General features: G+C 42.7%; 2 protein-coding genes across 2 annotated transcripts in view; both read right to left on the bottom strand.

The window, feature by feature from the left end:
- Positions 1-22102, bottom strand: part of LOC120744484 — a 60926-nt gene that overhangs the window by 6000 nt on the left and 32824 nt on the right. Inside the window, exons 65-91 of the mRNA XM_040048964.1 lie at positions 17634-17842; positions 17161-17188; positions 16977-17061; positions 16739-16885; positions 16414-16625; positions 16208-16311; positions 15852-15970; positions 15583-15738; positions 15130-15344; positions 14961-15046; positions 14485-14621; positions 14277-14402; positions 14003-14193; positions 13829-13923; positions 11286-11413; positions 11054-11181; positions 10851-10968; positions 2684-2902; positions 2415-2585; positions 2140-2289; positions 1984-2048; positions 1705-1834; positions 1217-1296; positions 1006-1135; positions 669-859; positions 441-531; positions 198-327 (exon numbers count right to left, since the gene is read on the bottom strand). Coding sequence (XP_039904898.1) covers positions 198-327; positions 441-531; positions 669-859; positions 1006-1135; positions 1217-1296; positions 1705-1834; positions 1984-2048; positions 2140-2289; positions 2415-2585; positions 2684-2902; positions 10851-10968; positions 11054-11181; positions 11286-11413; positions 13829-13923; positions 14003-14193; positions 14277-14402; positions 14485-14621; positions 14961-15046; positions 15130-15344; positions 15583-15738; positions 15852-15970; positions 16208-16311; positions 16414-16625; positions 16739-16885; positions 16977-17061; positions 17161-17188; positions 17634-17842 — 3641 coding nt within the window. The remainder of the gene's footprint in view (positions 1-197; positions 328-440; positions 532-668; positions 860-1005; positions 1136-1216; positions 1297-1704; positions 1835-1983; positions 2049-2139; positions 2290-2414; positions 2586-2683; positions 2903-10850; positions 10969-11053; positions 11182-11285; positions 11414-13828; positions 13924-14002; positions 14194-14276; positions 14403-14484; positions 14622-14960; positions 15047-15129; positions 15345-15582; positions 15739-15851; positions 15971-16207; positions 16312-16413; positions 16626-16738; positions 16886-16976; positions 17062-17160; positions 17189-17633; positions 17843-22102) is intronic.
- LOC120744742 (mesothelin-like protein) lies at positions 18177-21951 on the bottom strand. The gene is made up of 11 exons (XM_040049322.1): positions 21872-21951; positions 21661-21790; positions 21309-21499; positions 21089-21179; positions 20840-20963; positions 20558-20745; positions 20089-20250; positions 19867-20003; positions 19027-19169; positions 18848-18942; positions 18177-18608 (listed from the first exon to the last, which is right to left on the bottom strand). The coding sequence occupies exons 3-11, from the start codon at positions 21446-21448 to the stop codon at positions 18201-18203; spliced, it is 1488 nt and encodes a 495-aa protein (XP_039905256.1). The 5' UTR covers positions 21449-21499; positions 21661-21790; positions 21872-21951; the 3' UTR covers positions 18177-18200.

Raw genomic sequence — 22102 nt, 5'->3', positions numbered from 1 at the left:
TCTGCGACAAAATATAATTGTATAAAGTTGTTCTATATAGTGTGTAACTGTTAATATAGAGCGTTATTAAATTTATTGCTAATGCAATCATATGGCACACTGACTTCTGAGGGAATTTTAGATGGCACTCATCATCAGAAAGGTTGCCTACCCCTGTTCTAATACATGGACCGAGCAGTTGACAGAAAGAAACCAACCTGGAGATCGCTTTGACTCATCCGGAAGGGACATCTTTATTGCGCTCTTCAGCTTCCCGATCTTCTGACTGTCCACGTTGTTTTCCTTGAGAACACCCAGGAAGTACCTCAAGTAGTTGTTCTTTGTTTTCTGCTCACAAGAACAAAGGGAAAGAAGGAAATGCGCATAAAGAACAAGGTTAACAGAAAAAAACAGAAACCAAAATCAAAAAATATAAATGTTTGCGGTCATGTATTACTCACAGTGTTGAAGTGATCATAGAAGGTTGAAGACATATACAGCGGCAGCATCCCGAGGTCTTTCAGAGTTTGCTCAGTCCACACTGAAGGAGCTCTGGTTATCATGAAAACAGAACGGTGATTATTATTATGAAGGACACAAAGGGCCAAATGTAAAAATGTAAATCTGCTGACAAGGAAACAAACAAACAGGAATGAAAATCTGCCACAGCGGTGAAGCGTTTTGCGTACCCATATCTTGTGTTGCCATTAGTCATTTGAGCCTGAACAGCAGCTGCTTGAGCAGAAGTGAGGCTGGGGCAGCTTTTGAGATTTTCCAAGATGGATGAATCTGAGTTTAGGATGTAGGACGCATCCAGGATGCAGCACATGTTTCCCAATACTGATATTTCATCTTTAGTTAAGCTTGTGTTTGTTATGCCCTTTGAAAATAAAAGAAACAGAAATTCATTTCAACTCAAAACATTAAACAAAACCTTAGTGTGATGACAGTTATTTCCATTTCATGCAATTATTAATACATCTAATCTTTAGAGCTCAAGAAGTGATGTGTGGTTCGAGGACTCACCAAGCAGCTCTTTGCGTTTTCAAACAGGGCAGTGCGCTTGTAGCTGAGCGCTGCAGAGAAGACAGAGAAGTCTGCATTTCCCAACTCTGTGAAATAGGCCCTGCAGCTGCCCTGCGGCACCAGTGAGTAACTGCAAGAGGAAACGCAAGTGTGACAAGCTGTAGCATCCACCATTCAGCTTTAATTCAGAACAAACAGACAGGATTCTTACTCATAATACAGCAGCACATCTGGAGGGTAGAGGTTGAAGTTGGCAGCATCATCTTTAATGTAAGTGTACATGCAGGTCAGCTGTTGATTAAAAAAAAAGGCAAAATAATTAGCACCTTGTATCGTCCCCGTTTATGACGGAGAACATGTGTAAGAAAGCTCCATGACTTGTTGGATGGTAACGCATTTTTGTAATTTTGCCTTCTCTACCAAAGCTGGAAGTCTGCACTTTAATCCACTGTGGTGGTGTGCAGCTGCAACATGCAAAAATTGCATCTTTGTTCAAATATTTATTACCCTAACTCTATGTGCCAGAGTTATATACGGTGTAATCTATATAACCCGATTCACAGGGTATGTATATATTGTTTTAAGTGTGTTTTAAACAATTCTTAGTTTCTCCTTTGATGTCCAATATGTTCACTTTTTAATATTTGAGGAGCTATGAAGGAGATTTTAAATATCCCATAAATGCCTTGAATACTGTACCTGAGGCTCCACTAGTTTAACCTTCTTTCTGCCTGACCTCCGACAGGCTTTGATCAGGTTCTTGACTTGCCCATTGCCAATGTTCCTCACTCCAGTGCATGTGAACCCTTGAAGCACAGAGGATGACAAACTACACACACACACACACACACACACACACACACACACACACACACACACACACACACACACACACACACACACTGTTAGCTCTACTCAAACCCATTTGCAGGTTGTTTTGATTGATTTGATTGATCTCCCAGACTGATTTGAACTCACTTGTTTGGACCTCCCAGCTGTGCAGAGGCGCTCTCTGTAGCTACCGACTCAAAGAACAATTCAGCCTAACAAAACAAACAAACAAAAAGAGTCTGTAATAACAGGCATGTAGCACAACACGACAATAAAAACTAAGCTGAGGGTTTCATCTTCTACCTGCTGCCGTTTCCATTCCTTTCTGTTGAGTATGGTTATAACGTCGTTGCTACTGGAGAAGCCCACCAGCAGGGATCGAGGGATCTCAGTGGCCAGGTCATCGGGAACGTTCTGGATCACTTGCACGCTGCTGGTGTTCACTGATATGATCTGAGAGAAGATGAGAAGCATTGTGAGTTAACTCTCTGTGGAAAGCTTTCTATCTTTATCCAAAGCAGCTGATGGAAGTGTGCAGTTCAAATCATGCCCAAGTTATAACAGAAAACCTGTCATACCTGACTGACAAAGACCTGCTGGATGATCTGAGGACCAGAAAGGAGGTTTGCCACCAGTGAAGGAGTTTGGGAGGCACTTATCAGCTGATTACCAGAGATGCTCAAGAACACTCTGGAAGGTACACCAATGATGAGAGTGCCCAGACTTATCAGCGATGATGAGCTGTTGATCTGGTGGAAAGGATGGAAGCAGCACACGCATAAGTGAACATGACCACAAAGATGACTTAGATTTTTCTAAAGTCAGGATTCAGTCTAAAATCTGCAACCTGTATGATGCCCGAAGACAGCAGAGACTGGATGATGGTCGTGGCCTGGCCTTCACTCCAGCCCGTCACAGTGGAGAGAGTGCCGATGGAGTTTATTAAGTCCTGGGGTTTGATTGAGCTGATCTGATTCAGCGACATGCCAGTGCTTTGGCTGCCGAGGGCAGAAATGACTGTGGAGTCAATGTTCTGACCAAAGTTACCTGCCAAAGCAGCTGTGACCTTCACACGTGAGAGGAAAACTTTGTTAGTAGAGTCAAATTTATGTCTACAGTGTAAATATTCTGGGGAACAAAACTTTATTAAGTTAATAAAAGGAGAGCTTAGTGCTCTTTTATTCATCTTTCCATTTCACCCTTCTTAAAATCACATACCGCCAGAACAAAGAGCTCTACACCACTCTAAATAATAAACATCAGATTCAAAACAGGAGCCTGCAAGTGAAACTAAACCCAATTTTATGTGGGTGACAAATTTAAGGAAATAATAAACTACTTTTTACCAAAATACCAGGCAAGATGCTGAATCTCTGAAAGATTGAAATATTATAACATTCATGTCTAGTTGACCTTACCTATCCTGTATTGAATGTAGGTATGTGCATTTCTTAAGTTAGGTTCCCTTTCAGTCGATTCACTCGGTACTAGTGATGGGAATTTCGGCTTGGCTCGCCAAAAAAAGCCGGCTCTTTTTGGCTCTTCAGGTTGTTTTGCTACTTTAAGTAATTTATTATGAACAATAATATAAAATTACGCACAAAAGGAATTACTAATGTTACAGAAATGTGGTTTTATTTAGGGCTGTTCGATATAACGATATATATCGGATGACGATATAAAAACATCTATCGTTTTATTTTACGCTATCGTTTGTTTTCACCGTTTTGATGGTCACTGTAGTGGCTATATTAATTTCTTAAAGTTCTCTCTTTCTCTTATATTTAATATAACCAAACTACAGACGGACAAGCGCCTGTTTTTATGCGTTGTCATTAGCATTAACGACGGCAAAACCATCGCATGTCCGCTTGTTTATTTTCCACATACACCTTTCAGAATAAAGCTCAAGATCCTGTTGAGATTTTTCAAAATAAACTGAATCATGTGAAAGATGGTGAAGGATGAGAAGCAAAAAAGAGCCATCAGCAATGTTAAGCTGCGCGTGTGCGCAATTGCGCACTGCTGGCACAGCCTCTGCACACAGAAAATCTGCGTTGTGCACAAAAAAATCTAACTTGAATTGGAATTAAAATTAAAACTTTAACAACTCTGTTTTGCAGTGTTAGTCAGTAAGTGACTGGCTGCTACCATATGGGATTATAACGATGCCACCTTATCCCATAGTCCAGCCAATGATGCGATTCACATTCGTACATACGCAGCTAATCAACGTCATTGACAGGCTATGACAGCGTCCTTATGTGGCGACACTGGTGTTCCAGCTAGCAAAGCGGCGTGGCTGATGTGGAGTAGTGATGGTAAATTTGATTCTTTTTACTGAATCGAGTTTTAATGAGTCACTCACCAAAGTGAATCGGTTTTTGAGTCATTTGATTCACTGAGTCAGTTGACCAGAGAGTGCAAAAATGTACATTTTCACTCAAACTTAATTTGTTTCTCTTTTCATGTAAATCCTACTGCTAAGATGAATGATTCTAAAAAAAAAAAACCCAACTATTTTATTGAGCAAAAAAGAGCAAAAACATTTCTAAAATTAAGCAATTTCCTATCAAAATTGCTTAATAAACATTTATTTTGTTTATTTTTATTTTATTAGCATTTTCCTTAAATGTGTTAAATATATATTTTCTCATCTAAATGTCCACTGAGCTGAGCCAGGGGGCGGTAATGCGCCTTAACATTGTTTGCAAAACCAAGAAGAAGAAGAGGAAGCTGTGAGCCAGGAGGGAGGGGGTGAGTGAGTCCTGAGTGATTCGTTCGCTCTATGATTCAGCACAGGAGGGAGGGGGTTAGTGAGTGAGTCCTGAGTGATTCGTTTGCTCTATGATTCAGCACAGGAGAGAGGGGTTAGTGAGTGAGTGAGTGATTTGTTCGCTCTATGATTCAGCACAGGAGAGAGGGGGTGAGCGAGTCCTGAGTGATTCGCTTACGCTTACGATTCAGCACAGGAAGGGAGGGGGTGAGTAGCTCAAATGTGCTGTTAGCATGTTAGCAGAGCGATGCTACTGTGAACCGAGGAGCTATTTTCTTGATGTGAGCTTCTACTCAGGGTTTTTTCTTCCAGTTCAGAGCAGAAATGTTTTTGTTAAGAAACTGGATGTTGTGTTTTTCTCCACAATTTTAATTATAAGTTAGATATATTGCTGCTAACAGCAACAGGGATGAGTCAGTGAGTCAGTTGGGCTTGTGAATCATGATTTATGAGTCAGTAAAGTGATTCTCGAGTATTGAACGATTCGTTCATGAATCGCGCATCACTAATTAGTGATGGTAAATTCGATTCTTTTTACTGAATCGAGTTTTAATGAGTCACTCACCAAAGTGAGTCGATTTTTGAGTCATTTGAGTCACTGAGTCAGTTGACCAGAGAGTGCAAAAAATGTACATTTTCACTCAAACTTAATTTGTTTCTCTTTTCATGTAAATCTTACTTCTAGGATGAGTGATTGAAAAAGAAAAACAACTATTTTTAAAGAGCAAAAATATATATATTTCTAAAGGGAACATTTATTTTATTTATTTTTATTTTATTTTATTAGTATTTTCCTCAAATGTGTCAAATATATATTTTCTCATCTAAATGTCCACTGAGCTGTGTGCCAGGGGGCGGTAATGCCCCTTAACATTGGTTGCCAACCAAGAAGAAGAAGAAGAAGCTATGAGCCAGGAGGGAGGGGGTGAGTGAGTCCTGAGTGATTCGCTTACGCTACGATTCAGCACAAGAGGGTGGGGGTGAGTAACTCAAACGTGCTGTTAGCATGTTAGCAGAGTGATGCTACTGTGAACTGAGGAGCTATTGTCTTGATGCTCTCTTCAGTTGGGTGTCTTCCCTGCTGCCTTTAAAACGGCGGTGGTGAGACCCCTTCTGAAGAAGAGCAATTTGGATTGTAATGATTTTAATAACTACAGACCTGTATCCAACTTACCATTTTTAAGTAAAATCTTAGAAAAACTTGTTTTTACTCAGATTACTGATTTTCTCAATGATAGACAGATCCTGGAGATATTCCAGTCTGGATTTAGGGTGAACCACAGCACAGAGACGGCTCTCCTAAAGGTTTTAAATGATCTTAGATGTAACTGGGACTCCCAAAAGCTCTCAGTCCTGGTGCTACTGGATCTAAGCGCAGCCTTTGATACAGTAGACCACGCTATTCTTTTAAACAGACTGAAACACATGGTGGGCCTCTCTGGTGCTGTACATAACTGGTTCACTTCCTATCTCTCTGACAGAACTTTTATGGTGAGTATGGATACATGCTCCTCTAAGATCCATAGAATGACATGTGGTGTGCCTCAAGGGTCAGTTTTAGGCCCTGTACTTTTTAATTTGTATATGCTCCCTCTCGGCAGTGTCATCAGGAGGCATGGAGTGAACTTCCACAGTTACGCTGATGACACTCAGCTGTACATCTCCGTGTCTCCTGATGACACCAGACCAATGGATGCCCTTTTTAACTGTATCTTAGATATACGATCTTGGATGGCAGAAAACTTTTTACAGCTTAACCAGGACAAAACTGAAGTTTTAATCGTCGGTCCTGAGGCTCAGAGAGAGAAACTCTTGTCTAAATTACAGGCATTTTCACTATGTCCTTCGCTACAAGTGAAAAACCTGGGTGTTATTTTTGACTCTGAGCTTGGTTTTATCCCACATGTTAAACATGTAACCAAAATTGGATTTTATCATCTAAAAAATATAGCCAGAGTCCGCCCTATTCTCTCTCGGGCAAACACGGAGATGCTGATGCATGCTTTTATTACCAGTCGCATTGATTACTGTAATGCCCTGCTCTCTGGTCTTCCTAAAAAGAATATTTCAACTTTACAACTTTTGCAAAACTCGGCAGCTCGTGTGCTGACGAAGACCAGAGGGCGGGCCCACATTACACCGGTTTTAGAATCGCTGCATTGGCTCCCCGTGTGTTTCAGGATCGATTTTAAAGTTCTTTTATTGGTTTTTAAATGTCTTAATGGTCTTGGGCCTTCTTATCTCTCAGATCTGCTTTTACCATACGAACCCTCGCGGACCCTGAGGTCCTCTGGTGCTGGCCTTTTAATTGTCCCTAAAGTCAGGACACATACTCACGGAGAGGCAATGGTATGGTCCTCATCTGTGGAACAGCCTGCTGGAGGAGCTCAGGGCCGCAGAGAACGTACATGTTTTTAAGAACAGGCTCAAGACCCACCTTTTTAATTTAGCTTTTACTTAACGTTTATTTATTTTATGCTTATTTATTCTATCCTGTTATTATATTATTAATTTAGACTTTACCTAATATTTATTGATTTTATTCTTATTCATTTTTTAATCTTCTTACTCTATTTATATTTATATTGTATCCTGTTCTTATTTATTTTATCATTTTACCCTGTATATATCCTATTGTGTCATATCTCCAGTGTTTCCTCAGAGGGCGCTCTCTGCACCGGGGCTGTGATCGACTGTGGCTGCTGGGTTTCTGGGGGTCCTCTCAGCCTGGCTGGGGGGCTCCTTGGCCTCCCTCCTGCTGTGTGCCCAGCCTGGAGGCTGCGGTCTGTGACCGGCTCCCGGTGCAGACGGCTCCCTGTTATAGTGTTTCCTCACTTGGCTCATGCGAGCCCAGCCCAATTTTTACTCTTTAAGTGTGCGCGTGTGTGTATGTGTGTGTGTGTGTGTGTGTGTGTGTGTGTGTGTGTGTGGGGGGGGGGGGGGGGGGGATATGTGTGTATTCACATCATTTATGTTAATGAGAATGTGGGGAGTGAGTTGGAGGGTGGGGTGGGCTGCTTTTAACTATGTAAAGCACTTTGTGCTACATTTTTTTTGTATGAAAAGTGCTTTATAAATAAAGGTTGATTGATTGATTGATTGATGTGAGCTTTCTACTCAGGGTTTTTTCTTCCAGTTCAGAGCAGAAATGTTTTTTTTTTAAGAAACTGGCTGTTGTTTTTTCCACACAATTTTAATTATAAGCTAGATATATTTCTACTAATGAAATTAGTTTGCTAACAGCAACAGGGATGAGTCAGTGAGTCAGTTGGGCTTGTGAATCATGATTCACAAGTCAGTAAAGTGATTCTCGAGTATTGAACGAGTTGTTCATGATTTGCGTATCACTAGCTAATTTCTAGTTTTCCTGTGCAGCGTTTTGCTTTGTGTTTTGGAATGGACTCCAAACTGAAGTGAGCAAAGCAGAAATCTTCTGTTCGCCCCTGTCCTCGGGGATGCAGTTTCTCTTTGCCTGACAATGACCAGCACAATGCCTGCCCTGTCTGCCTGGGGATCGTCCACGCTAGGAGAGCGTTGACGGAGCCCGTATCCTGTGCGTTTTGTCGCCAGGTCCGGCGCTCGACCCTGGAAAGACGGGTGATGTTTGCGGAAAAAGTGCTGGGATGCTCGGCTGTCGCACGGCATCATCCTCTCCTTTCCAAGTCTGGAGCCCTGGCATTTTAGTGGGCTTTTTCCTCCCACAATGACCAAAACCCGCCTTCCCATGTTCCCAGACTTTGTCTGCGAGCTAACGGCATCATGGGACAAACCTCTGTCTACCCGCATCACTGTGACCTGCTATGGACAGTACATGGAGTTGGATGCCGCTGAGGAGGCTGGCTTAGCTAATCCACCCCCTAAGGAGCCGTCTCTGGCTGCTTATCTGGCCCACTCCCATAACCATGGTGTTGGTGGCCCCGCAACTCTGCCGTCCAAGCACTGCAGATTCTCTGCTTCACAGCTGGAGAGGATTAATTGGGCTCAGGCTGGCACTGCTCGCGCCATGAACTCCGTCACCATGCTCCAGCCATACCAGGCAATGTGCCTGGCGGAGCTTGGATCGCTGGTTCCTGATGACAGCCCGCTTGCACCTCTTCTTATCGAGGTCAGAGTTGCCATGGATTAAATCCTCCGTGTGTCCCGCTGTGCAGTGCGCTCCCTGGGCAGAGGGATGGCTTTGACCATAGTGGTGTAGAGGCACCTGTGGCTGACCTTCTCTGAGGTCCCGGATAGGGACAGAGCTGTATATCTGGCCGCACCAGTGTCTGCGGCTGGGTTATTCAGACATTCAGGCTAGATTCGATCTGAGGAAGAAGCAGACAGAAGCTCTGTGCGGCATCATCCCCAGACGTCAGGCAAAGCCCAAGCTCGCAGCTAGCTCTCAAAGGCCCGCCGCTCCTCTGCCAAATAGCAAGGGACCGGCGCTCACTGCTGTAGTGGGTGTGCCGCCAGCGGGAGCACATTCTATGGCCCGAGCTCCACACCAATTGGCATGGAGCAAAGACCAAACTCTTGAGCCTCCGGCGGGACCCGCCACCCAGGAGGAAATAGCCTCAACCCTTCTAGCTGTGGTTTCGAGTGGAGAAGGGGTCCAGCGGCAGGGAGACGTTGCTTTTACCCCTTTGCTGCCGCCCAAGAGGTACCGCTTAAGTTTGGTTCAGGTTGTCAGCTGCAGAAGGTGCGGCACTTTCCTAACACTGTCTCCCAAGCACAAACCCCCTGCACACAAAATGCTCCGCTTCGGAGACAGACAAAAGTTGGGTTCATTGCTGCCATGCTCAGTTTTTGCTGGGTCGCAGACTGCATTTCCAGATGATATCACCTTTGTTGGGCATGATGGCATCTATGATCGCCATAGTGCCACTTGGACTGTTAAAGATGAGAGCGTTTCAATGCTGGACTCTCTCTCACAACCTGTGTGCATCGTGTCACCTCCTGAGGTGTGAGGAGGTGAGTGAGGAGGTAGTGACACCTCCTCACTGCCCCCTGTTCTTCTCCATAATCGACCACGATGCGCCCTTGGGCATGGACGCCGAGCGGACCAATGGCCAGACGTGCTCATGTATGCATTTTGCCCAGTGGCAGTCTCTCTCTCTGATTCTAGTGGCCCCTTAGTGGCCCACAAGGTCATGGTATGCAGAGATAATCAGCCAGCGAGTCCTTGGCAGCTTCCTCTCCACAGGGACCTCCTCTCTCAGCCAGGAGGAGAAGGGGTTCATCTGCGCCCGGATCTGTGGCGCCTTCATGCTTACCTGCTGAGAGGTTAAACTTGATTGCTAAGGGCTTGCCACCTAGTGTGATAGCGACAATACAGAGCGCTAGGGTCTCATCTACTAGAGGCTTGTATGCTTACAAATGGCGAGCCTTCAAACAATGGTGCAAGGACCGCCACACTCTCCCATTTCAGTGCTCTATTGTGGATGTTTTGACATTCCTGCAGGAGCTGCTGGATAAGGGCCTTTCATTTTCGACAATTAAGGTTTATTTAGCAGCTATATTTGCTTGTCATATTGGCTTTGACGGGATGACACCAGGTGCACATCCCCTTGCCATACGTTTTCTGAAAGGGGTTCGCCAGCTGAGACCTGCGCTTGAGTCCAGTGTCCCTGCTTGGGACTTGTCTTTGGTGCTGGAGGCCCTTTGTAGCCCCCCGTTTGAACCCATTGAGTCAGTGGATATGAAAATTAGTGACTGTTGCTGGTATTTGTGCAGCAGCTAATTGGGCATCACCGCATACTTTTGTGCGGTCTTATCGGTTGGACGTTACAGCCCCTTCGGTGGCTCATATTGTTCTTTATGCTGGGTCTACCGCACACTAAGGTGGTGGTGGTTCAATTCTGGTTCGGTGGCTGCTCTGCAGGGCGTGTATGTATGTCCCATGTGTTGTACCGAGTAAATTGACTGAAAGGGAATGAATAGTTATGTCTATAACTTCTGTTCCCCGAAGGAGAGGAACAAGGTACAACACAAGGTGGCCCCACTGAGCAGTTTGGGTCGGTGAAGAGCGGCTATCAAACTGAGGGATGACTGTGATGACAGTCCAGGCGGGGTTGTGCACATGTCACCACAGGCGTGAATAAAGGTTTCTTCAGCCAGGACATGCAAGGGCGTGATATCCTATACTTATGTGTTGTACCTCGTTCCTCTCCTTCAGGGAACAGAAGTTATAGACATAACTATTCATTTTAGCAGCAGATTGCACACATAGCTGCTTTTCTTTTCTTTAAATGTTTCTTACTTGTGGGTCCAGGTTCGTACAGAGAACTGTGAGATTCTTCAGAACTATCATACTGTCGCTTGGACTCAGTTGGGTAAATGCTGGACCAGGAACGACACACCAAAACAAGATAGGAAGGCTGCAAAGAAGGTTAAACAACACTTACAGAAAAATGCAGGATTTGTGGCTGGAGAACGCAACATATTGTATAGATTTAAACTCACAGTAAGGGGTTGAAGTTGCTGTCCTGTTGATATAAAAGGGTGGTGTAATACTGTGTGAGGTTTGCAGGTAAGACAGAGGTGTTGAAAAGAGCGATGTTCTGAAGGTTCACTGTGAAGACCTGAATGACCTGCAAGGAGGGGACAAAAGCACGTCTGTAGGTCATGAAATGAATCCAAGTAGAAAAAAAAAATCAGCGTCAGTTCAAAATTTCCGCCAATGTTGATTCTTTACCGACTCAGATCCAAATGCCACAACATCGTCCAGAGTGAGGAAAGAGACGAAAGACCCGATGTACTGAGCAAACCAAGCTGTGGAATTCAGTTGTGGGTTGCTGGGGAAGTAACACTTTGGATTTGAGGCTAAAAAAAAAAAGATGTTAACAATAAATAATAATGATAAAGTTCAGAATAAATAAAAATACAATCTATTAGGGCTGGGCCATATCATACCATTCACGGTAATACCGGTATAATGTCAGGCAATGATAAGAAAATTAAATATCGCAATAGAATATGGGTAAAACGCGCATGCGCAGCGCCTTTTTTTTATACGCACATGGCGGAAAAAGCGTGCCGCCGACAGAGAATGAGAAGGGTGAAAGCGGATCGTTGAATGAAACGGATAAACCAGAATTGGTTTGTAAAAATGCTGCAACTTCAGTGGTGTGGAAATTGTTTAGCTTTCGTCCGTCAGATACACAACAAAGCACTATTTTTGGTAGAGCATACTAGCAGGCTGCTGTTATTACCGTGTTTTTTTGGAAAATACGGCACACTTAAAATCAATCCTTTGATTTTTCTGAAAATCGACAGTGCCCCTTATAATCCCGTGTGCCTTATGTATGAATTCTGGTTGTGTTTACTGACCTCGAAACGATTTTATGTGGTACATGGCGCTCGAAAATCTGTGAAATGTTTTAGTACAACTTTGCTAACCTACGAACCCGCACCGCTTGATGGATTGTTGGAGCATTACGGCTATCGTAGGCAGGAGCCTCGCGGAGTGATACGTACTGTGCTTCAACATAATATTACCATATTGTGTGTGTATAACCTCTTTTTAAGTTTTGTGGATATTATACGTGGTTATGCTGAGGATATGTCGGCCAATTTCTACTGGAAATGCCTTTTGGTTAAACTGTCAGCAAGGAATTTGCATTTGCACTGTTAAATTTTTATATAACTTTAATGCTCATAAAAAACAGCTGCTTGTTTAAGTGAAAATACGTTGATTTATTTTTTTGCACGAATAAAGTCGTGGACTTATAAAGTATTTTGTCAAGTGTCAATTATATTGTCAGTTATATTGTTATCGCAAATTTTCAAATGTATATCGTGATAAATATTTTTGATCATATCGCCCTGCTCTACAATCTATAATCATTTTACTCCAGCGTAGCGTTTTTTTTAATTGCTGTGAATTCTTGAAGTCAAATGTAAAAAGTAAGCAATAAAAAATGATGACCATAACAAACTGTTACTACAGTAGCTGGCAGGTTTTACTGGAATTAACATTGTGAGCCAACAGTTTGCCGATTGGTCTAAATATAAGCAAATCTAAAATAAGATGTCCTCATGGTTTATTTAAAATTGAAAAATATTAAAGCAGGACAAAGTTATAAAAGACAAAGTCTTTGAAGCTTATTAAGAATGATGACGGGGACAAGCATCAGTGAAAGATTGATGCTGTCTTGCTTTTAACGTATTTATACTGTATGTGTACTCTATTGCCATTTTGTACTACCACTGTTCTACCTACTAAACTGTCTAAAGTCTTTCATCCTTAATAAAACGATCAGCGTTCTGCTCTACCAGGTGTAACAATTGAGTTTAACATCCAGGCATCCATGAAAATGGAATTTATGACATTTAACGGAGTTAGAAGTTAGCAGGAAGTTAGCTCGCTAGCTTCTATCTAAATACAATATAGCATGTCCTGACTGGGGGGTTTTGGAAACAAATTAAAACGTACAGCTCTGTTATCACTTCCAACATAAATGAAGACAGAAAACTAAACAGCAGTGACGTTTGTAGGGTTACTGAAGTAACCCACACTATGTAAGCATAATATAAACAGGCTAACTTTTTTTCCACTCAATAAAAGTTGACGTGAGTGTTCTCGGTGGTCAGGAACAAATGTAATCACATGGCAGGATGCTGTAAAAGGACCAAACTTCAGCCAGGAGAACAACTGAGATAATCCATCCACAATACGAGGTTAGTCATTTGTATACTGCTGCATGAGCTGGGCTGTAGTTACATCCTAAGGTTTTAAAAACTGAGCTTAAATAAATGATTAGCGGTAATAAAAGCCGAGGGAGGTCAACAGTGATCACTGACTGTTTTAGGAGATTTTTGAGATTAAATAGAAGAAAATACATAACATTAAACATGTTAACAACACAAAAGCCATATTAAACGCAGACTACTTTAGGCCCGGAAGTAGAATTCGTCACGTCATTACTTAACGACCGGATACCTTTGCTCTACTGTTACACAAAGACGAGTATTAGGTATATACAGATATATCCAAAGCACAGCAATCTGTGGTGCTGCAAAATGAAGGGAAACTGAAAAAAACTGCAATTACCTGAATTTTGTGTACAACTAAATTTTCCTTTTAATTTAAATTCTGCTCAGGCAGTTGTGTTTTTTTTAGGTGACATGTGGTTGCTGTTCAGTTTCATGTAGAATATCATTTGATCAATGTCTTTTTTTCCCACTTGAATTAGCATCCCACTTGATCCTTGACCCTGGCATGCTTGAGAGACTTACTTGAGCCGACGTAAAGGTAAGTCCTGATGGTGTTGTACACGTCTCCCCTCACAAAGTCAGCAGTAGTGTAGTTGTATACCCCAAGGACTGAGACACTGAAACACAACAAATTTAAATCAGAACACAAAACAAAAAAACATATAAAGCAGGATTTAGTGCTGTAGTAAAACACACAGTTTTTGGAAGGCCAGGCAGGAGGTGCTGTTTATGACACTGGGACTGATCAGGCTCTTTGTGAGGAAGGGCAAGTAGTTCTTGAGGCGTTGGTCAAACCAAGCATCCACCTCCAACGTTTGGGTGTTGCTGAGGGCCATGGGCCAGACGCAGGGCAGGATGGAGCGCCTCACCGCTTCCGGCAGAGACTCCTGGAGGCAATGCACAGATTAATGTGTTTAATCATTGCATTGTGTTTGCATTTCTGCGTGTGCTTGTGCCTTGGGCTACGTACAGTTTCTAGAAACTGTGGTGTCTGGCTGTAGCTGTTGAAGAGCATGCAGAGCTGTGCGTTGTTGTCGACAACATTAGGACGTCGTAGGTAATCCCCAAGCTCCGATGGAGGGATGGAATTTATGATCTAGAAGATTAGAAGACATAAATTAAGACATTCTCCTCTTGCTTTATCATATTTACTCCTGATATCTTTCAAGTCAACACACCAGACTCATTCTGTCAGGAGGCATGAGCGACAGGAAGGCGGTGAGGTTGGGAAACTGGAAACCCATGAAAGATTGCTCCAGAAAACCATAGAAACTGGTGTTGTAGCTGTCACTGTAGCAGCGGAGAGGTGTTGGACCTAGAGGAAAAGGTGGAGACACAAACTAGGTTATAATATTGGAACTTTGCCTCATGCTTTGTTAAGCCATCTGGAATAAAATAAATAAATAAAGTTTTACTTGTTGTTGTATTCACATAAAATGTGACAAACATACATGTTTAATGAAAAAATAACAAGAGCGAGCATAGGAGAAAACTCAATGTCTGACTCCTCTCTCACTTTCACAAGGCTGGCAGCCATTATGTTAAGAAATGTGAATGGGCTACTCGCTTACAGGAATGTTACAGCCCAATTTCATAAAGCATCCAACAAAAAAAAATTAAAGCTGAGTTTACTGGTTTCCTGGGTTAGCTTTACCTCCGAGGGTCTGGAGGATTTGATCATAGATTTTCTGCTGTGTGTCTGTGCTGAGCGTTGAGATAGTCATGTTCAGGTTCAGTACACTGAAACAAAAAAATGCAAAGGTTTATTTCCAGTCAGATTGCTTAAATACTTCCATATATGGTGCTTGAAGCTTTGTGCTCACCCCAGCTTCTCAATGCTGCAGCTCCGTCCCGCCAGTATTCCGAAGTAAGGTGCAACTTGTCCTGGTGAAAGTTGTACCAGCAGGGGTGGCAGCCGGGAGGTAAGCCACACCTCTACGTCCGCATCACTCATCGAAGGAAGGGAGAGGTTTGCACGATCAAACACAACTTGCAACATGGCTGACCTCACGACTGAAGGCAATGCGTCTTCAGGAGCCTGCAGAAAAAACCAAAAGTAATAATCATGTTTTTTAGATGTAACAGGTGTAACAGGACCTTCTTCAACTTCTGTGTGAGAAGACTAACCAGAAAAATGTTAGAGTTTACCATCATTGCAAACATAAACACAAAACGTATGAATGTTTTACATGTGATGAACAGATAAACTCAGCTTGACTTGACCTCTAGTATCAACAAAACACACCAGGTGACATTATAACGTGATGTATGCTCACCAGGATAACAGGTGAGAAAACATCAAAGAAGGCAGCCAGAGACTGGTCAGGCACATATTTCATCACCATGTTGACTTGCTCAGAAGTTGTGAGCTGTCCAGGTGTTGTGGACACCTCGGCTAGCTGTCTGACCGTGAGCTGTGACAAGGCTTCCATCTGCATATGCAAACACACATGTTGTCAGTGACAGTTGTGGTTATCACAGAGGGAAACCCCACCCCACAAGAAAACAGATGTAAAGACAGAAACAGCAGTGCATCATAACGCACCGCTGAGAAGTTGGAGTAGATCGTCTGAATGTCCTGGAACGTCACAAGATAGGCAAAACCTCCCATGTTCACCTGCAGCCATTGTGCACTGGTGGCAATGCCTGAGCTGCAGGCGGGGTCTGAACCACAAACACACACAGAGGAAATTCAGCTTTATTGTGCTGAAGGAAAAGCATCTATCATACATTGTTATGTCACTTTGCAATACACGTGACCACCCTGGATTACTGTATTCCTGAATCCCACTAATTCTATCAACATGTGTGAATGTTGGATTAATTCAGATGTGACGTGAACAATACATAGACTGTAACTGTTAATAGGCATTGTTACTGGGCTGTAATACAGCAGTGTACCTGTGCTGTTGTTCCTGGTCAGGAAAACCTTAATGAAGTGCGTGTAGACAGACATCTGCCTGGGAAACGTCAATTGTGGCCGGAGTTGACTCAAAATCTGCAGACTGAGTTGAAATTGGGATTAGACTAATGAAAAAATGGCAGGCTTTTGGTATACCAAGAAAGGCAGTCACATTTGATGTAATTTGTATGGTCTAATTTCTTACATGGCCTGGTAGGAGCTGCAAGTAAGTTCCCTTGTGGCCATATATGAAAGGAAGTCAGGTGAAACAGCTGGCAGAAATGGGAGAAGGCGGCGGCCAAACCACGTCTGGATGAAGGTTAGATTATTGAGGGTGGCTGTGTTGACAGTATCTATTCGGAGTTCTTGTATGGTGTCCAGAATCACGGACACTGCTGGGTTGTTGGCGTCCAGAGTCTATAACAAAGATCAAAATGTGATGTAACTACTGACTTTTCTTATCTTTCAACAACAGATGGTTTGCAGAAGGTTCTTCTCGTCTTACAAAATATTGTGTAATGCTTTCATACCGTGTTGACGAGCAGATCCAGAGCCTGGTCCAGGACCTGAGAGGTTTCGGAGAGGACAAGTTTCCAGACAGATTTGGACCCACTCGAGCTGGAGTAGCGGTTGCACTTCAGTATCATTGCCAGCTGTTCTGCTGTTATTGTTGACAGCTGCGTGACGACAGAGAGCAGTTTAGACTCTACAGTGAAAGTGAAAACGAGCTGAATCACAGACGGCTGTTGACTTATGTGACGCTCTTACCGAGGCACAAGCCAGTTCCTCAATGGCCAAGTCACAGAGGTTTCCACTCGTCTGTGCACTGGTGAGTCGGAGCTGGACTGCTGTTCTGTGGTTTCAAAATAAAACATGTGATTGGTACTTTGTTGACATCTGGGACAACGTTGCATAAAAAGTAAACTCTCCAACAGGTTCGTGTAAATCCTACCTGTTCAAACCGATACAGATATCTGTTGCTGTACCACAAAAAAAAGAGAGAAAAAAGTTATAAATTGACAAAAAATTACATTTTATGCATCAACACAGCAGGATATGAGATTTCATGCTGCCATCATTAATCACACTGCAGATCTCGCAAGTAAAAACCAAGTTCCCTTTCACCACCAATGTGTTTTTTGTTTTGTTTTGTTTTTCTTGTGAGTGCTTCTGATGTAAGAAGATCTCTACATACTCGTAACAAAACAGCAGGATATGAGACAAAATGTTTAAAATGAGCAATTAAAAGATTGAATCTGCAGCAGAAGGTCCACCGCTAGCTTAACATTTCATGTTTTCCTGCTTTATTTTGGCCTCCCTTACTTCTTGTGCTCTCGATTAACACTTGGGCCCTGCTTGGGTACTGCTGCTTTATCTGAGGTGTCTTTGAATATTTTACCCCATGCTACCTTTTGTAATACTTACGCGTGGTGCTGCTGGATCCAGTTGTTGAAGTTGTCCCCAATGATGTCAATGAAGTTGCCCCTGATGTTGTTGATGAATTTGGCCCCGATGTTATCGTTGAAGTTGCCCCTGATGTTGTTGATGAATTTGGCCCCGATGTTATCGTTGAAGTTGCCCCTGATGTTGTTGATGAATTTGGCCCCGATGTTATCGATGAAGTTGCCCCTGATGTTGTTGATGAATTTGGCCCCGATGTTATCGATGAAGTTGCCCCTGATGTGGTTGATGAATTTGGCCCCGATGTTATCGATGAAGTTGCCCCTGATGTTGATGAATTTGGCCCCGATGTTATCGTTGAAGTTGCCCCTGATGTTGTTGATGAATTTGGCCCCGATGTTATCGTTGAAGTTGCCCCTGATGTTGTTGATGAATTTGGCCCAGATGTTATCGATGAAGTTGCCCCTGATGTTGTTGATGAATTTGGCCCCGATGTTATCGATGAAGTTGCCCCTGATGTGGCTGATGAATTTGGCCCCGATGTTATCGATGAAGTTGCCCCTGATGTGGTTGATGAATTTGGCCCCGATGTTATCGTTGAAGTTGCCCCTGATGTTGTTGATGAATTTGGCCCGATGTTATCGTTGAAGTTGCCCCTGATGTTGTTGATGAATTTGGCCCAGATGTTATCGATGAAGTTGCCCCTGATGTTGTTGATGAATTTGGCCCCGATGTTATCGATGAAGTTGCCCCTGATGTGGTTGATGAATTTGGCCCCGATGTTATCGATGAAGTTGCCCCTGATGTTGTTGATGATGTGTCTGATGTAGTGGTGGTGGTGGGGCTAACCTTGCCTCCTGTAAGCCCCACTCCCAGACCATTAAGATCGGACTGAAACTGTGAACTGGTCCAGGTTTGCACCACTGTCACATTTTCATACGACTTCAAAAGTGGGAGGTTGGTGCCAAGAAGACCTTTAACATCACTAACAGTCAGGTTCTATGGAGAACAGAGCAGACACATTTTATCCTATGAGCAAATAAACACACTTACTTTATTCTTTGACAGAACCAAAAAACAATTTAGTTTTACAACTTATCAGCCCCGTCTAATGGTTTGAGTGAAGTAAATAAATTGAGGAACTATGATGCAAGACCCCCATAAATAAAAAAAATAAAAACCTTTTTTCAAAATTAGTCTAAAATTCAGAATTCAAAGTGCAGACATGCAGCACTGACCTGTATAACACTCTCAAGCAGCCCAGTGAAGATCGGGAGGTCCATACTGATATTGGCAGACACTAAATCTTGGATAAACCTAAGATCTGCACCCGCTGCAAGAATGGAAAAAAATTAATGGTACGTTAACTTTCAGCTGTTTAAATGATGTTTTTTTGAATGTGGGTCTGTTTGCTTACGTAGGTAAGATTGTATGAGCTGGTAACTGGAAGTGGAGATAGTGATTGAGTGTTTGTCTGGGATAAATGCTTCATATGTGAGGGAAAACAGTTCTTGCTTTTTCTCAGTGGTGCAGCTGGATATGTCCAGAGCATCGGCGTTCCTGCAGGAGATAAAACACACAGGAATGGTGTGTTGAGTTTATGGAATTCATATAACATTATTTATCATTAAATCAGACTTTTTTTTCTAGTTATCTAAATAATAATTTAAAGATTTATGTGGGTTCACCTGCCTTTGTAAGTACAGGATCCCTGACAGACCTTTAGCCAACATGTTCTTGTACCTTCCAGATATTACCTGTGTTAGGTTTAATGTATGTGTTGTAGGTTGCCATTTAAAAACCTACACAATGCCATTTAGAAAGCTAGAATTGAAAGCAGCCTTGAGAAGAACAGATTCTACCAACAACAATCTGGGAGAGCTGCACTCCCATCATATAACCACACACAATGTATAATCATGCTTGCACAGCACAATCACGCTTGCACAACACAATCACACTTTGTAACCAGTTATAGTAATTTCTCATAGGTAATACAGCAACAAGCTCTATGAATATTCATGTGTGTAACCAATAAAAACAACCTGCAGGGGGAAAGCAAGTTGAAGTGGGTTGGAGACAATTGCTTCCCTGTTGCAAGTGAAAATTTGAGCTCTGTGTGACCTTGTTCCTGAGTGAGTTTCTGTTTATCCAGTAGTATTAGGGGTAAAACTCTGACAACCTGCTGCTAATGTGATGTAAAAATAACCTCCAAACACACACACACTCATGCACAGTCACAGCTCTGACGCCTTACTTGATGCTTTCAACCGAAATGTTCCTGATAACCACAGCATCCAGGGCGCACAGGTTTGGTCCTCCAATGGCGTTGAGCTCCACACTGCCGAGACTGTTCCCCTTTACACTCAGATACTTGGAGATGATGGCTTTGGCCTTGATGAGGAGAACCAAGCATCGGTGAGAAGACACAAGCATGTAAAGTAAGCTCACGTTCAGATTTTTTCTTCTGTTTGCTCACCAGAACCGGGTCCCACGGCCCGTTTGAAGCATCCATCAAAGAAGCGAGTGTGTCGATCTGAATAATACTCCACATGTTGATGTCTTCCATTGTGGCACTACGGGACATTGCTCCTAAGATCTGAACCTGATCTTCTGGGATGATGCCGCTGGCACTGTAAGCCTATAAAAAAAGTCAGAAGATATTTAGACTCAAATTTAGATAGCAAAAGCTTAAATAATGGAAGTTGTCAGCGTTGCAGACTTTGCATGCCCTCCCTGTGTCTGTGCTGGTTCTCATGCTTCGTTCCAAAGTCCAAAAACATGCACGGGGTTTGGTCGAATACTGATTTTAAACTGACCGTAGGTCAGAATGTGTGTTATGTTTTTCTGAATGCTTCTGTGTGTTAAACCTGCTCTCCAGGAGGGGCCTAACCTGCCTCTAAATCTATGCCAGCTGGGATAGGCTCCAGGAGTTTTTTGCCACTTACCTCTCGCAACTTGCTGAGAACAATCTTTGTGTAGTTCTGCTCCTGCACCTGGTTAATGAGGGCATCCAAGTTGTCTTTGACAATGGTGGAATTGAGGCAGCTGGTGAACTGATTTATATCATAGTTTAAGGGGAATATTAGATTAACGAGAGTCACACGGGTTATGAATCCCAAAGTGCAGTCAGTGGCTGAAACACAGAAAGAGAAACAATTTTTGGTTAAACAGTAAATTCTCTCTAGATTCTAATACATGGACCAAGCTGTTGACAGAAAGAAACCAACCTGTAGATTCCTCATTAGGAATGGACATCCTTATTGCGCTCTTCAGCGCCCCGATCTTCTGACTGTCCACGTTGTTTTCCTTGAGAACACCCAGGAAGTACCTCAAGTAGTTGTTCTTTGTTTTCTGTTCACAACAACAAAGGGAAAGAAAGAAAGGCGCATAAAGAAGAAGGTTAACACGTATCAGTCCAGCAAAAAAATGAAAACAAAATCAAAAAATATAAATGTTTGCGGTCATGTATTACTCACAGTGTTGAAGTGATTATAGAAGGTTGAAGACATATACAGCGGCAGCATCCCGAGGTCTTTCAGAGTTTGCTCAGTCCACACTGAAGGAGCTCTGGTTATCACGAAAACAGAACGGTGATTATTATTATGAAGGACACAAAGGGCCAAATGTAAAAATGTAAATCTGCTGACAAGGAAACAGGAATGAAAATCTGCCACAGCGGTGAAGCGTTTTGCGTACCCATATCTTGTGTTGCCATTAGTCATTTGAGCCTGAACAGCAGCTGCTTGAGCAGAAGTGAGGCTGGGGCAGCTTTTGAGATTTTCCAAGATGGATGAATCTGAGTTTAGGATGTAGGACGCATCCAGGATGCAGCACATGTTTCCCAATACTGATATTTCATCTTTAGTTAAGCTTGTGTTTGTTATGCCCTTTGAAAATAAAAGAAACAGAAATTCATTTCAACTCAAAACACTAAACAAAACCTTAGTGTGATTACAGTTATTTCCAGTGATTTATGCTATAATTCATGCAATTATTAATACATCTAATCTTTAGAGCTCAAGAAGTGATGTGTGGTTCGAGGACTCACCAAGCAGCTCTTTGCATTTTCAAACAGGGCAGTGCGCTTGTAGCTGAGCGCTGCAGAGAAGACAGAGAAGTCTGCATTTCCCAACTCTGTGAAATAGGCCCTGCAGCTGCCCTGCGGCACCAGTGAGTAACTGCAAGAGGAAACGCAAGTGTGACAAGCTGTAGCATCCACCATTCAGCTTTAATTCAGAACAAACAGACAGGATTCTTACTCATAATACAGCAGCACATCTGGAGGGTAGAGGTTGAAGTTGGCAGCATCTCTTTAATGTAAGTGTACATGCAGGTCAGCTGTTGATTAAAAAAAAAGGCAAAATAATTAGCACCTGTATCGTCCCCGTTTATGACGGAGAACATGTGTAAGAAAGCTCCATGACTTGTTGGATGGTAACGCATTTTTGTAATTTGCCTTCTCCACCAAAGCTGGAAGTCTGCACTTTAAT

The sequence above is a fragment of the Simochromis diagramma genome, unplaced genomic scaffold (assembly GCF_900408965.1).
Source record: "Simochromis diagramma unplaced genomic scaffold, fSimDia1.1 OVJJ01000798.1, whole genome shotgun sequence".
NCBI classification, from domain to species: domain Eukaryota; kingdom Metazoa; phylum Chordata; class Actinopteri; order Cichliformes; family Cichlidae; genus Simochromis; species Simochromis diagramma.
The sequence above is the reverse complement of the archived record's forward strand: the minus strand, read 5'-3'. Positions and strand labels throughout refer to the sequence as shown.